The 13,762-nt window shown below is 46.5% G+C and overlaps 1 protein-coding gene across 2 annotated transcripts in view; it reads left to right on the top strand.

Moving 5' to 3' along the window:
- The window catches only part of LOC119941409 (mitochondrial intermediate peptidase), a 94,712-nt gene extending 81,243 nt beyond the window's left edge, over positions 1-13,469 (top strand). For both annotated transcript variants that reach the window (XM_038761833.1, XM_038761832.1), the window contains one exon: positions 13,238-13,469. In XM_038761833.1, coding sequence (XP_038617761.1) covers positions 13,238-13,335 — 98 coding nt within the window. In that variant the 3' untranslated portion in view covers positions 13,336-13,469. The remainder of the gene's footprint in view (positions 1-13,237) is intronic.
- Positions 13,470-13,762: the final 293 nt, after the last annotated feature.

The following is a 13,762-nucleotide window of genomic DNA, read 5'->3' as shown; positions in this document are numbered from 1 at the left end:
GTGCAGAGCACTGCACTAAGCGCTTGGCAACATATAGAGACAGTCGCCACCCAACAGTGGGCTCACAGTCTAAAAGTTAATCTCCTCCATAATTTATAAAAACACTGGGGCAGTTTCCAGCCTGGACAGAGTTAAAGGCTGGGTCAGGCTCCCCTAGTAGTCGAAGTGGGTCCCGTGCTATGAAGGGGCCCAGGATTGCAGTCATCATCATCATCATCATCATCAATCGTATTTATTGAGCGCTTACGGTGTGCAGAGCACTGTACTAAGCGCTTGGGAAGTACAAGTTGGCAACATATAAGTTGGCGGGGAAAGCCAACGCTTATTAAGTGTGTCAAATAAATGGTACTTTTATGGCATTTGCTAAGTGCCAGGCACTGTACTAAGCATTGGAGTAGATAAAAGACTGACTGAGCCCCTTCCTTCCTCTCCCCCTCGTCCCCCTCTCCATCCCCCCCATCTTACCTCCTTCCCTTCCCCACAGCACCTGTATATATGTATATGTGTTTGTACATATTTACTACTCTATTTATTTATTTTACTTGTACCTATCTATTCTATTTATCTTATTTTGTAAGTATGTTTGGTTTTGTTCTCTGTCTCCCCCTTCTAAACTGTGAACCCACTGTTGGGTAGGGACTGTCTCTATATGTTGCCAACTTGTACTTCCCAAGCGCTTAGTACCGTGCTCTGCACATAGTAAGCGCTCAATAAATACGATTGATTGATTGATTGATAAAAGGTAACCAGGTTGGACACAGCCCCTGTCCAACAGTCTAAATTGGAGGGAAGAGGATTTAATCCTCATTTTACAGGCGAGGTATCCGAGGCCCAGAAAAGTGACTGGCTCCGGCTCTGCCACTTGTCTGCTTTGTGACCTTGGGCTTTGGCGAGGGAAGACCCCGTTGTTTCACCCATTGAAGCTCCTCTCCCACAGAGCGCAGTGAACACCTTATCCAGTGCCGTCCATGCAATCGGCAGTCAGTGCCCGCCTAATCCACACTAAGGAATGCGTGAGTTACTTGGACTATGACCGGGAATAGCTGCAGCCTCTGAATTGCCACTGGCTTCGCTTCTTCCGCTGGCTCCTCTGTGGCCCTGCGCTCCAAATCCAGAGGTAAATCTCCACTTTATCACAGCATCGGAGATCTGGGAAAAGCCCTAAGAGGTTGTCTGGTCTCCCCTGCTGCCTCTTGCAGATAACACCCAAGCCACCCCAGACAGATAAGGGTATCCTGTTGTTAGAGCCCTCTGAGTGCACCTTGGCCTGCTGAAACAAGGCCAGGGTTATTCCAGGCCACTAAAATGCAAAGGCTTGGCTACCTTTATTTTATTTTACTTATACATATCTATTCATTTTATTTTGTTAATGTTTTGTTTTGTTCTCTGTCTCCCCCTTCTAGACTGTGAGCCCACTGTTGGGTAGGGACCGTCTCTATATGTTGCCAGCTTGTACTTCCCAAGCGCTTAGTACAGTGCTCTGCACACAGTAAGCGCTCAATAAATACGATTGATTGATTGACTCTATATATCTATTCATTTTATTTTGTCAATATGTTTTGTTTTGCTCTCCGTCTCCCCCTTCTAGACTGTGAGCCCACTGTTGGGTAGGGACCGTCTCTATATGTTGCCAACCTGTACTTCCCAAGCGCTTAGTACAGTGCTGTGCACACAGTAAGCACTCAACAAATACGATTGATTGATTGATTGATTGATTACCTGTCACTGGGCCTCATCTTCTCAGTCAGTGGCCCGGGATCCAAGAGGCTCACTTGGACTTTAGACTGGATTTTTCACTGGACTTTTAGACTGTGAGCCCACTGTTGGGTAGGGACTGTCTCTATATGTTGCCAACTTGTACTTCCCAAGCGCTTAGTACAGTGCTCTGGACACAGTAAGCGCTCAATAAATACGCTTGCTTGATTCACTCTACTCTCCTGTTGCTTAATAGTCAAGCACTTGGCTCACCTGGTCTTCCCTTGAAATGTATTTACAAATAAAATCATTCAATCATATTTATTGAGCACTTACTGTGTGCACCTCCTTCCCTTCCCCACAGCACCTGTATATATGTTTGTACGGATTTATTACTCTATTTATTTTACTTGTAAATATCTATTCATTTTATTTTGTTAATATATTTTGTTTTGTTCTCCGTCTCCTCCTTTTAGACTGTGAGCCCACCGTTGGGTAGGGACCGTCTCTATATGTTGCCAACTTGTACTTCCCAAGCACTTAGTACAGTGCTCTGCATACAGTAAGCGCTCAATAAATACGATTGATTGATTGATTGATTACCTGTCACTGGGCCTAATCTTCTCAGTCAGTGGCCCGGGATCCAAGAGGTTCACTTGGACTTTAGACTGGACTTTTCACTGGACTTTTAGACTGTGAGCCCACTGTTGGGTAGGGACTGTCTCTATATGTTGCCAACTTGTACTTCCCAAGCGCTTAGTACAGTGCTCTGCACACAGTAAGCGCTCAATAAATACGATTGATTGATTCACTCTACTCTCCTGTTGTTTAATGGTCAAGCACTTGGCTCATCTGGTCTTCCCTTGGAATGTATTTACAAATAAAATTATTCATTCATTCAATCATATTTATTGAGCGCTTACTGTGTGCACCTCCTTCCCTTCCCCACAGCACCTGTATATATGTATATATGTTTGTACGGATTTATTACTCTATTTATTGTACTTGTACGTATCTATTCTATTTATTTTATTTTGTTAATATGTTTTGTTCTCTGTCTCCCCCTTCTAGACTGTGAGCCCACTGTTGGGTAGGGACCGTCTCTATATGTTGCCAACTTGTACTTCCCAAGCGCGTAGTACAGTGCTCTGCACACAGTAAGTGCTCAATAAATACGATTGATTGATTGATTGATTGATTGATACTAAGCGCTTGGAAAGGACAAGTTGGCAACATATAGAGACGGTCCCTACCCAGTAACGGGCTTACGGTCTAGAAGGGGGAGACAGGCAACAAAACCAAACATGTGGACAGGTGTCAAGTCATCAGAATAAATAGAAGTAAAGCTAGATGCACATCATTAACAAAATAAATAGAATAGTAAATATGTACAAGTAAAATAAATAGAGTAATAAATCTGTACAAGCATATCTACAGGTGCCAAATAGAGAAGCAGCGTGGCTCAATGCAAAGAGCGCGGATTTTGGAATCAGAGGTCATGGGTTCAAATTCCGACTCCGCCACTTGTCAGCTGTGTGATTTTGGGCAAGTCACCTAACTTCTCTGGGCCTCAGTTACCTCATCTGTAAAATGGGGAATAAGACTGTGAGCCCCCCGTGGGGCAACCTGATCACCTTGTAACCTCCCCAGCACTTAGAACAGTGCTTTGCACATAGTAAGCGCTTAATAAATACCGTTATTATTAATATTAAATAGGGATTGTTCTTGTTCCCCCATGAATATCCAACCCCTCTCTCCAAGACTTGCTTTTCTTCCCTCCTTCCCTTCCCCACAGCACCTGTATATATGTATATATGGTTGTACATATTTATTACTCTATTTATTTATTTATTTATTTATTTATTTTACTTGTACATTTCTATCCTATTTATTTTATTTTTTTGGTATGTTTGGTTTTGTTCTCTGTCTCCCCCTTTTAGACTGTGAGCCCACTGTTGGGTAGGGACTGTCTCTATGTGTTGCCAATTTGTACTTCCCAAGCGCTTAGTACAGTGCTCTGCACATAGTAAGCGCTCAATAAATACGATTGATTGATTGATTGATTGATTCCCTGGGGGCAAGGGGAGAAAGAGAGAGACTGAGATTGAGAAACTTTGCTTCAAGTTATTATTTTGCGGTGCGGTTATCCCCCTCTAAACTGTCAGCTCGTTGTGGGCAGGAATGTGTCTGTTGTTAGACTGTAGTCTCCCAAGCGCTTAGTACAGTGTTTTGCACCCAGTAAGTGCTCAAAAAATACGGCGGAATGAATGATTGAAAAATTAAGATAATTTCCTTTGTGGAGTCCGCAGACTTTGATGTCTTCCGGTGGGGGGGGTCTTCAGACATCTTCGGAAGGTTTGGACAGAAGCCGGACGGCAGAAAACAAGGCAGTCCTCGCAGCTGGTGTTTGGACGTCAGTCAGTGGTATTCATTGAGCACCTCCTGTACTTAGTGCACTGTTCTAAACGCTTGGGAGAGTACAGTACAGCAGAATTAGCAGCCGCGGTCCCTGCCCTTAAGGAGCCTACAGTCTAGAGGGGGAGACAGACATTAATATGAATAAATAAGTTATTTATAATGGATAATTAAAGATCTGTGCATAGGAATTTGAGCCCCGACCACCTCGTTGGAGGGGCTGACGTCTCTCCGAGAGCTGCAAGCCCAGTTGTCCCCCCGGCCTGTTAGTCAAGCCGTCTCTCCCAGGAACATGGTTTGGTTTCCTTGTAAGGCATTCCCCTGGCCTGCTTATTACCAGCCTATTAAAAAGCCTCATATGTCATTTTCTTCTGAATTTGCTTCACTTTTATATCATCACGTCCCTCCCAAAGTGCATTCCTCCCTGCTAGATTCTGGTATTTGTACCTTTCAGATATTTACATGGAGTGCGATCGGGTTTCCTCTCCTCCCCCTCACGTAGGGAGGGGAAAAGGGGCTCTCCATGTTGAACTTTTTAATCACTTCCCTGAGAGCAGAAATGAATGTTTATCTTAGCTGAGCTTGGGGGACGGAGCCGTTCCACTTCCTTTCCCTCTGTGCCCCCACCTTCCCCGGCAGCCGAAGCAAAATCCAACATTTCAGAACCGTCAAGTGGTATCATTCCTGTTGTGTTAGCAAACACGGCTTCGTGGCTCAAGTAATTTGGAATTTCAGGGTTCGGATTGTGCAGCAAGTTCATTTTTTTGAGGCTTTTCAGAGCATAGGACGTGTGAGTTTTTGAAAAAGGATGTGATCAGAGCCTTGGGATACCTTGTAAGTGGCTGTGTGCCCATGAGGAAATTGACATTTGCTTTTCCAAGTGCCTCTACTATGTGAGAGGAGGCTGGGGGGAGAGAATGAAAGGGAGGATGGGGAAAAGAGTTGAGAGGGAATAATGGCCCAGTTGATGGTGGGAGCCGTGACTGGGGCAGCAGCCAAATGGGAGGTACCTTCAGTTCATCCAGTCATATTTATTGAGCACTTACCATCTGCAAGGCACTGTACTAAACGCTTAGGAGAGTACGGTATAACAATAAACAGACACAGAGGTGGTCAGGAGGACCGAGGAGGAAAGGAGAGGTAGCAGGGATATAGATGGAGAACTGGCCATGGGAAACTAGGCTCCCCCAGGATCTCTGACCACCAGCACTCCTCCCCTGGAGTTCATCAGCAGTCGTATTTATTGAGCGCTTACTGTGTGCAGAGCACTGTACTAAGCGCTTGGGAAGTACAAATTGGCAACATATAGAGACAGTCCCTACCCAACAGTGGGCTCACAGTCTAAAAGAGTTCCCCTGGGTTGCCCACCTCGCCAACCTCCCTCCGCATAGCTGCGTGGCCATCACCCCCGAAACAACCAACACCCACGCTGCCTTCCCAGAACAAACGCTGGCGGGCTCTAAAATAAAACCGACGTCTCTATTCCCGGTATTCGCCGGAGGGTGGGCTGAAATAGTATTTTGGAGTTGGTAATTTGGGATCTTGATTTTTTTTGACTGCATTTATTAAGCGCTTACTATGTGCAAAGCACTGTTCTAAGCGCTGGGGAGGTTACAAGGCGATCAGGTTGTCCCACAGGGGGCTCACAGTCTTCATCCCCATTTTACAGATGGGGTAACTGAGACACAGAGAAGTGAAGTGACTTGCCCACAGTCACACAGCCGACAATTGGTGGGGCAGGGATTTGAACCCATGAGCTCTGACTCCAAAGCCCGGGCTCTTTTCCACTAAGTACAGCCGTTGCTAGATGAAGGCGGCACCCCGTCAGGACTGTACTGAACTCCTCAGGAAGGCTCTCCAGGGAGATTTGTGACTTTCAAACTAGGACATAGTTCATGGACGTGGGGGGGACCCCTCCCTCCCTCCCTCCCTCCCTCTCTCCATCCCTCCCTCCCTCCCTCCATCCCGCTGGGAGCTCCCCTCCTCCGGGAGGTCTTCCCCCTCTGAGCCCCCCTCTCCACCCCACCTGGATACGTGTTGGAACGTATTTGTTACTCTATTTTATTTTACGTGTTCTATTTATTTTATCTTGTTAATATGTTTGGTTTTGTCCTCTGTCTCCCCCTTCTAGACTGTGAGCCCGCTGTTGGGTAGGGACCGTCTCTAGATGTTGCCAACTTGGACTTCCCCAGCGCTTAGTACAGTGCTCTGCACACAGTAAGCGCTCAATAAATATGATTGAATGAATGATTGAATACTGTGTTGTTTGTACACGTCCTCCTCCTATTTATTAATCATTTTGTGTCTACCTCCTGGGCTAGATTGTAAGCTCCTCGCGGGCAGAGGTCCTTGCCTTCTTTTTCTTCTTCTTCTTCTGTCCTCTCCCAAGCAGTTCCTACAGTGCTCTGCACACAGTAGGCGCTCAGTCAGTTTCTTGGATTGGTGGGTCATCATCATCATCATTCGTATTTGTTGAGCGCTTACTATGTGCAGAGCACTGTACTAAGCGCTTGGGAAGTCCAAATTGGCAACATATAGAGACAGTTCCTACCCAACAGTGGGCTCACAGTCTAGAAGGGGGAGGCAGAGAACAAAACCAAACGTACTAACAAAATAAAATAAATAGAATAGATAGGCACAAGCAAAATAAATAAATAAATAAATAGAGCAATAAATATTACTCAATATTATACATAAATATTATATTTATAAATATTATAAATATCATGAATTAATATTTATATTAAATATAAATTTAATAGATTTAAATATCATATTTAAATAATATTTAATTTAATAATAATTATTATCATAGAAATTTAAGCAATTAAATAATTTAAATAATTATTTAAATTATAGAATAATTTATAATTTAAATGATTAATTTAATTATTTAAATTATAGAATAATTTATAATTCATAATTTAAATAATTGATTTAATTATTTAAATTATAGAATAATTTATATTTTAAATAATTTAATTATTTAAATTATAGAATGATTTATAATTTAAATGATTAATTTAAATAATTAAATAATATTTAATAGTAAATATTATATCCATATATACAGGTGCTGTGGGGAAGGGAAGGAGGTAAGATGGGGGGATGGAGAGGGGGACGAGGGGGAGAGGAAGGAAGGGGTCGGGAGGTTGAGGTCTGGTGGAAGAAGGTGGAGAGGTTTTAGTGGTTTTAACAATTCTGCATCTGGAGCACTGCTAGTCCCACAGGGCCGGTTCCTTCTCACCCTTGTTCTCGGCCCACATTTGGGCCCAGAGGAGCCGGATCGCACTTAATGATGGAAGCAGAGGTCCGTTCCCGGCGCTCCCGTGAGCGGCGCGGCCCAGAGTGACCGTCTGAGACCAATCTGGAATGCTCAGATCCTTCCCTTATCTGCCGCGCTTTGACCTGACTCCAACCGAGGGCCGTAGGAAGGGAGCTAGGGAAGAGCACACCTGTTCTCCAAGCCCAAACCTCGCTCTGGTTGTGTGGGCGGGCACGTTGTGTGTCTAGCATGTGGGTGTGGGTGCGTGTTTCTTTAAATAAGAAATTAAGCTCCGGAAGAAGAAAGGTCGTGTGACCTAGAAATGTAATTTTCAGTGGGAATTAGTCGGGACAGTGAAATTAAAACAAACTAATATGCACGAGGACCTGTCAGTTCCCTGGATCGGTTCGTCCTTGCCGGTGGGTCCGGATTTGCCACTTTCCACCGGACCAAGAAACCCTAGTGGCAGCCACAAGCTGAGAGCCTCTCCCGGGAATCCGGTTGACTGCTAATTAATTAATTAATTAATTAATGGTGGCATTTATGAAGCGCTTACTATGTGCAAAGCACTGTTCTAAGCGCTGGGGAGATTACAAGGTGATCAGGTTGTCCCACGTGAGGCTCAGAGTCTTCACCCCCATCTTACAGATCGGGGAAGCAGCGTGGCTCAGTGGAAAGAGCCCGGGCTTTGGAGTCAGAGGTCGTGGGTTCAAATCCCGGCTCTGCCACTTGTCAGCTGTGCAACTTCGGGCAAGTCACTTAACTTCTCTGGGCCTCAGTTCCCTCATCTGTAAAATGGGGATGAAAACGGTGAGTCCCACGTGGGACAACCTGATTACCTTGTATCTGCCCCAGCGCTTGGAACAGTGCTTTGCACATAGTAAGCGCTGAACAAATACCAACATTGTTATTATTATTACAGATGCGGTAACTGAGGCCCAGAGAAGTGAAGTGATTTGCCCAAAGTCACACAGCTGACAATTGGCGGAGGCAGGATTTGAACCCATGACCTTTAGCTCCAAAGCCCGGGCTCTTTCCCACTGAGCCACCCTGCTTCTGTTAGCCTGGTGAAGATCATCATCATCATCATCATCATCATCAATCGTATTTATTGAGCGCTTACTATGTGCAGAGCACTGGACTAAGCGCTTGGGAAGTACAAATTGGCAACATGTAGAGACAGTCCCTACCCAACAGTGGGCTCACAGTCTAAAAGGGGGAGGCAGAGAACAAAACCAAACATACTAACAAAATAAAATAAATAGGATAGATATGTACAAGTAAAATAAATAAATAAGATAATAAAAAATAAATAAATAAATAAATAATAAAGGTAATAAATAAAATAAATAAATAAGATATGGTCAGATAATCAGGAACTTCAACGGCGGGGAAGACTGTGTCTTGTGGTAGATTTAGAAATTGTTCCCAATTTTCGGGGGCCGTCGGAGGCAGTGGGGAGGCCTGGGTAACCGTAGTGTGGTAATGTGGGAGCGAACGTCAAAGCAGAGAAGTTGAGCCCCTCAGTTGCCCTAGGCATGGGAGAGACGGGTGCGCGATGAGACTCACGATCCCATAAAGCTCCCCGAGGTTCTGTACAAGCAGTTCCAAATGATTTGGAGCGGGAATACCGTCATCCTTTCGGCCTCTGAAACGCCGTGCATCGTTAGGAATCAATCAATCAATCAATCAATCAATCGTATTTATTGAGCGCTTACTATGTGCAGAGCACTGTACTAAGCGCTTGGGAAGTACAAATTGGCAACACATAGAGACAGTCCCTACCCAACAGCGGGCTCACGGTCTAAAAGGGGGAGACAGAGAACAGAACCAAACATACCAACAAAATAAAATAAATAGGATAGAAATGTACAAGTAAAATAAATAAATAAATAAATAAATAGAGTAATAAATATGTACAGCCATATATACATATATACACTTGGAAAGTGTATATACTTGTGTATATACTTTCACTTGGAAAGCTTTGCTGTTGTGGTTATTCGGGGAAGATGGGTGCAGAACCTGGAGTTTCTTCCAGCAGGCGTGTGCAGGGCGCTTGATTTCCAGTGTAGTCAGTCTTCTGAGCCTTGACCACCTAAGTGAAGGCCCTACTGAGAGCTCACCTCCTCCAGGAGGCCTTCCCAGACTGAGCCCCTTCCTTCCTCTCCCCCTCCTCCCCCTCTCCATCCCCACCATCTTACCTCCTTCCCTTCCCCACAGCACCTGTATATATGTATATATGTTTGTACATATTTATTACTCTATTTTACCTATACATATCTATTCTATTTATTTTATTTTGTTAGTATGTTTGGTTTTGTTCTCTGTCTCCCCCTTTTAGACTGTGAGCCCACTGTTGGGTAGGGACTGTATATGTTGCAAACTTGTACTTCCCTAGCGCTTAGTACAGTGCTCTGCACACAGTAAGCGTTCAATAAATACAATTGATGATGATGATGATGATGAAGTGAAGGTCGAGCAGTGGGAAGCAGTGTGGCTCAGTGGAAGGAGCCCGGGCTTTGGAGTCAGAGTTCATGGGTTCGAATCCCGGCTCCGCCAGTTGTCAACTGTGTGACTTTGGGCAAGTCGCTTAACTTCTCTGTGCCTCAGTTACCTCATCTGTAAAACGGGGGTTAAGATTGCGATCCCCCCCCGGTGGGACAACCTGATCGCCCTGTAACCTCCCCGGCGCTGAGAACAGTGCTTTGCACATAGTAAGCACTTAATAAATGCCATTATTATTATTAAGCACAGCTCCTGACTTGGGCAAACAAGGACCACCCCCAGATCTCATCTGAGCCTAGCGTATTGACTTTTTTTTTTTTTAATGGTATTTGTTAAACACTTACTGCGCGCTGACGCTGTTCCAAACGCTAGATTAGGTACAGGCTAATTAGGTCAGATACAGTCCCCGTCCTGCGTGGGGCTCAAGTCTGTCGGAGAGAGAACAGGTTTTACATTTTACAGTTGAGGATGACTATGAGTTCACTAAGCCACGGCACACGGTGGCGAGAATGGCGGGCGAGCCAAGATCGTCCAGTCCCTATCATCAATCATCAATCATATTTATTGAGCGCTTACTATGTGCAGAGCACTGCTGGGGTCTCCGCCCTGAGGTCACGGCAGTAGTTCCTGGGGCTGATGGGCTCTTCCCTGGGTACATCCACGGGGCTGGCACACCAGGGGCCTTGGCCCTGCCTCAGTGACCATACCAGCATTGCCCAAAGTCACCACTGAGTTAGTGGCTAATGTGCAGGAGAGATAAGTGGCCCGGTGGAAAGAGAAGCAGACAAGCAGCGTGGCTCAGTGGAAAGAGCCCGGGCTTTGGAGCCGGAGGTCACGGGTTCAAATCCCGGCTCCGCCAATTGTCAGCTGGGTGACTTTGGGCAAGTCACTTCACTGGGCCTCAGTTCCCTTATCTGTAAAATGGGGATTGACTGTAAGCCCTCTTTGGGACAACCTGATCACCTTGTAAACTCCCCAGCGCTTAGAACAGTGCTTTGCCCATAGCCTTAATAAATGCCATTATTATTATTTTAAGTGACTTCGGGCCGCCAAGAAGATTTAGAAATCTCGCCTGTGCTCTGATCTTCAAAGGACACCAGTACCCAGCTGCTGCTGTCGCTGCTTTAGGAGCTTAGCATCCGCTTGCTCTCGGTCACTGCTGTTTCTTTCTTCCAAACCAATATTTAGAGATCTTTCTCTTGGGGTTGTGTATTATTGACTCTGCCTTTCCCCATTCTTTCCTTCAGGGTTTGTTCAGGTGCGGAGTTACCTTCGGTTCTGTGGGCAAGGACCATGCTTTAATTTTTTCTTTTTCATGCTTTCCACCCTCCTGCCTCGCCGGCATTTTGGGGGAACTGAAATGCGAGCGCAGCCCCTGTTTCAGGAGAGACCCACAGAAGAAAGGAACACCTTTGCCAGCTTTGGACAATCAGGGGGTTCTTGGCAGTTTTTCCCCCTACCTATGTGAAAATCCTAGTTCTTCTTTTTCTCTCCCTCCTAATTCTGCCTGTGAGCATTGTTGGGGGCTGTTTTTTGGCTCCCTCACCTAGAGAGGATTATTTCATGTTGACACTTGCACAGCAAATTGAAGTTGAATTGAGGCCAGGATCCGATTCCGGGAGAGGGGAGGGGGAAATGGGGGGCAGCCTCGGGCCCCGGTCCTGCTCCGCAAGCATTGAAGCCGTCACCTTTGGCCAGTCGGCTGGGAATGGCTGGCGACTGGAGCCCACGTCGATGCAGGGTCCGGGGCAGGTGTGTCATTAACAGCTTCCCTGAACGGTGGTCTTCCCTAAAAAGTGGCCATTCCAGAGTGGCGGGTAGCCTTCTTTGAGCAGGGAAAGATGTATCTAGGTGTGGCAGGAGAGAGAAGGGGAGAAGGAGGTCATGTTTACGTTGGCAGTTTGGGCCTCGGGAGAACCACTTCAAAGGAACACCGGGGCTATACTTAAGGATGAGGGCTGGCCATGCAGGAACTGGTTTTAACTTCTGACAGATTCAGTAGCAGATCGTTCCCTTATGAAAATGCTTCAAGTATGAAAAGCGAGAAAAACTCTTACAGGTTGACGGGTTACTGCAGCACACAGCTGAGAATAATTTACACCTCAAGATGCCCGTTGTTCCAGACACAGAAAACGGGCTTTTCCCGTGAAAAATTCACCGGGCCAAGTCGTTTCTCCCTGAACATTTAAAAACTACAAGTGCCTCCTCCACCGCTTGCAAAGTCCTTCCTGATTTGGAGCGGACATAGTCTTCTAGATTAATCTCCTCCTCCGAGTGCTGAAGTGGAAATAGGTCGGGACCCAGCTTAGCTGTGGGCGTCAGGAAAATCAAAGCGCCCGTAACCAGCCCCGGTTGGCCCACCCCACGCCTCCCGGCCCACGGGGTCACTCGCTCTGGGACGGAATCGTACTTTGTAAGTGAAACGGGTGGTTTCTCAAACCGGCATCTGCAACAGAGAGAGAAGCAGCAGCAGGATCTGGGTTTCCATTGAAAGAAAAAGGAGGCCCTGAGAGTGGCCAGGAGAACTGCCGGAGGGCCTCCCCTGGATGGCCCTGGGCTTGAAAGAGGAATATCCTACCTCAGTTGTGCCCCTGCCCACTCTGATGGGTTTTTTTGTTTTGTTTTTTATGCTATTTGTTGTTTACTATTTGTCAGGCACTTTTCTTGTAATTTTATGTATTCATATTAATGTGACTCCCTCTCTAGACTGTAAGCTCATTTTGGACAGGGAATGAGTCTGTTATTGTATTGCGTATATTGTACTCTCCCGAGTGCTTAGAACAGTGTTCTGCACACAGGAAGCACTCAATCCGATTGAGTGAATGGATGAATGTAAGTTTGGGAAGGGAGTCTTGGCCTAGTGCAGGCTTGGGGGAGAGCGGCTCACCAGCTCTGTCCCCAAAAAGACAGGGTGAAAGGCCGACGGATCTCGGGCAGGACTGGGACCCGCAGGCCACGGGACTTTATCCCCAGCTCTTTCCCCCTTCCGCTCTCCCTGGGGTCAGATTTCCCTGGCAAATGGAAATGGACCAAGCTCGTTAGTGTGATCCCTGGAAAAAGCAAAACAATTTCTTTCCTGAGCCCGGAGTCGTCAGTGCATTCGGTGAGATCTGCCGTCGTCCTCATCATCCTACCAGCGTTTCCTGAGCGTGTACTGAGCACTGCCCTAGGCGCTGGGGGACGTCGTGCTCGGGCATACAGTGCTGTCATATGGTGCCCAGGCATATGCCATTGAAGTGCGGGGTCCGGTCCCTGCCCCTGAGGCGCTTGTAGCCGCAAGTGGGGCAATCACGCGTGCCAGCACGTGTGTGCATTGGCAATGGAGTGGCTGATAAGATGCTCTCGGTTTTGCAGGCATGCTGGAGAAGTGTCCCTCGGTCGAAGACTTTGTGGAGGCCCTGGTGTCAGACTTGGACCCCGACTTTGAGACTTACTTCCTGGACTCTGAGTAGCGCAGACCACATTAACCACCTTGGAAAGGCCCAGCTGGGGAAACTTGTGCCCGCCTTTCATTGTGCTTCTGGGGAACGACCTCTGTAAATCCCAAATTGAAAAAGTCTTGAAATAAATCATTTGTTGTAATGACGCTGGCGCCCTTCCGCATTGGGTAGGTCCACCCGGCCCCGGCGCTCCCGGGAGAAGCCCCTACCCCCGGGTAGTGGAGGGAAGCCCTTCCGACGTGTCGGCACCTGGCTGGGGCGGGGCTTTCCCCGGAGGTGGCGGGTTTCGGCGCGATGGCTCGTCCCATTGATCTTTAATTATTTAAATCGAGCGTAATTAAGAACTCAACCATTTTGCTGTCTTTGTGCAAAGATGAAGCACGCAGTTCTCCTTAGTGGTTCACCTGTCCAAAGTTGAAAACGCGCTACATGGAAACCA

This window comes from Tachyglossus aculeatus, chromosome 20, assembly GCF_015852505.1.
Source record: "Tachyglossus aculeatus isolate mTacAcu1 chromosome 20, mTacAcu1.pri, whole genome shotgun sequence".
Lineage (NCBI taxonomy): Eukaryota > Metazoa > Chordata > Mammalia > Monotremata > Tachyglossidae > Tachyglossus > Tachyglossus aculeatus.
This window is presented reverse-complemented; position numbering and strand designations above follow the sequence as displayed.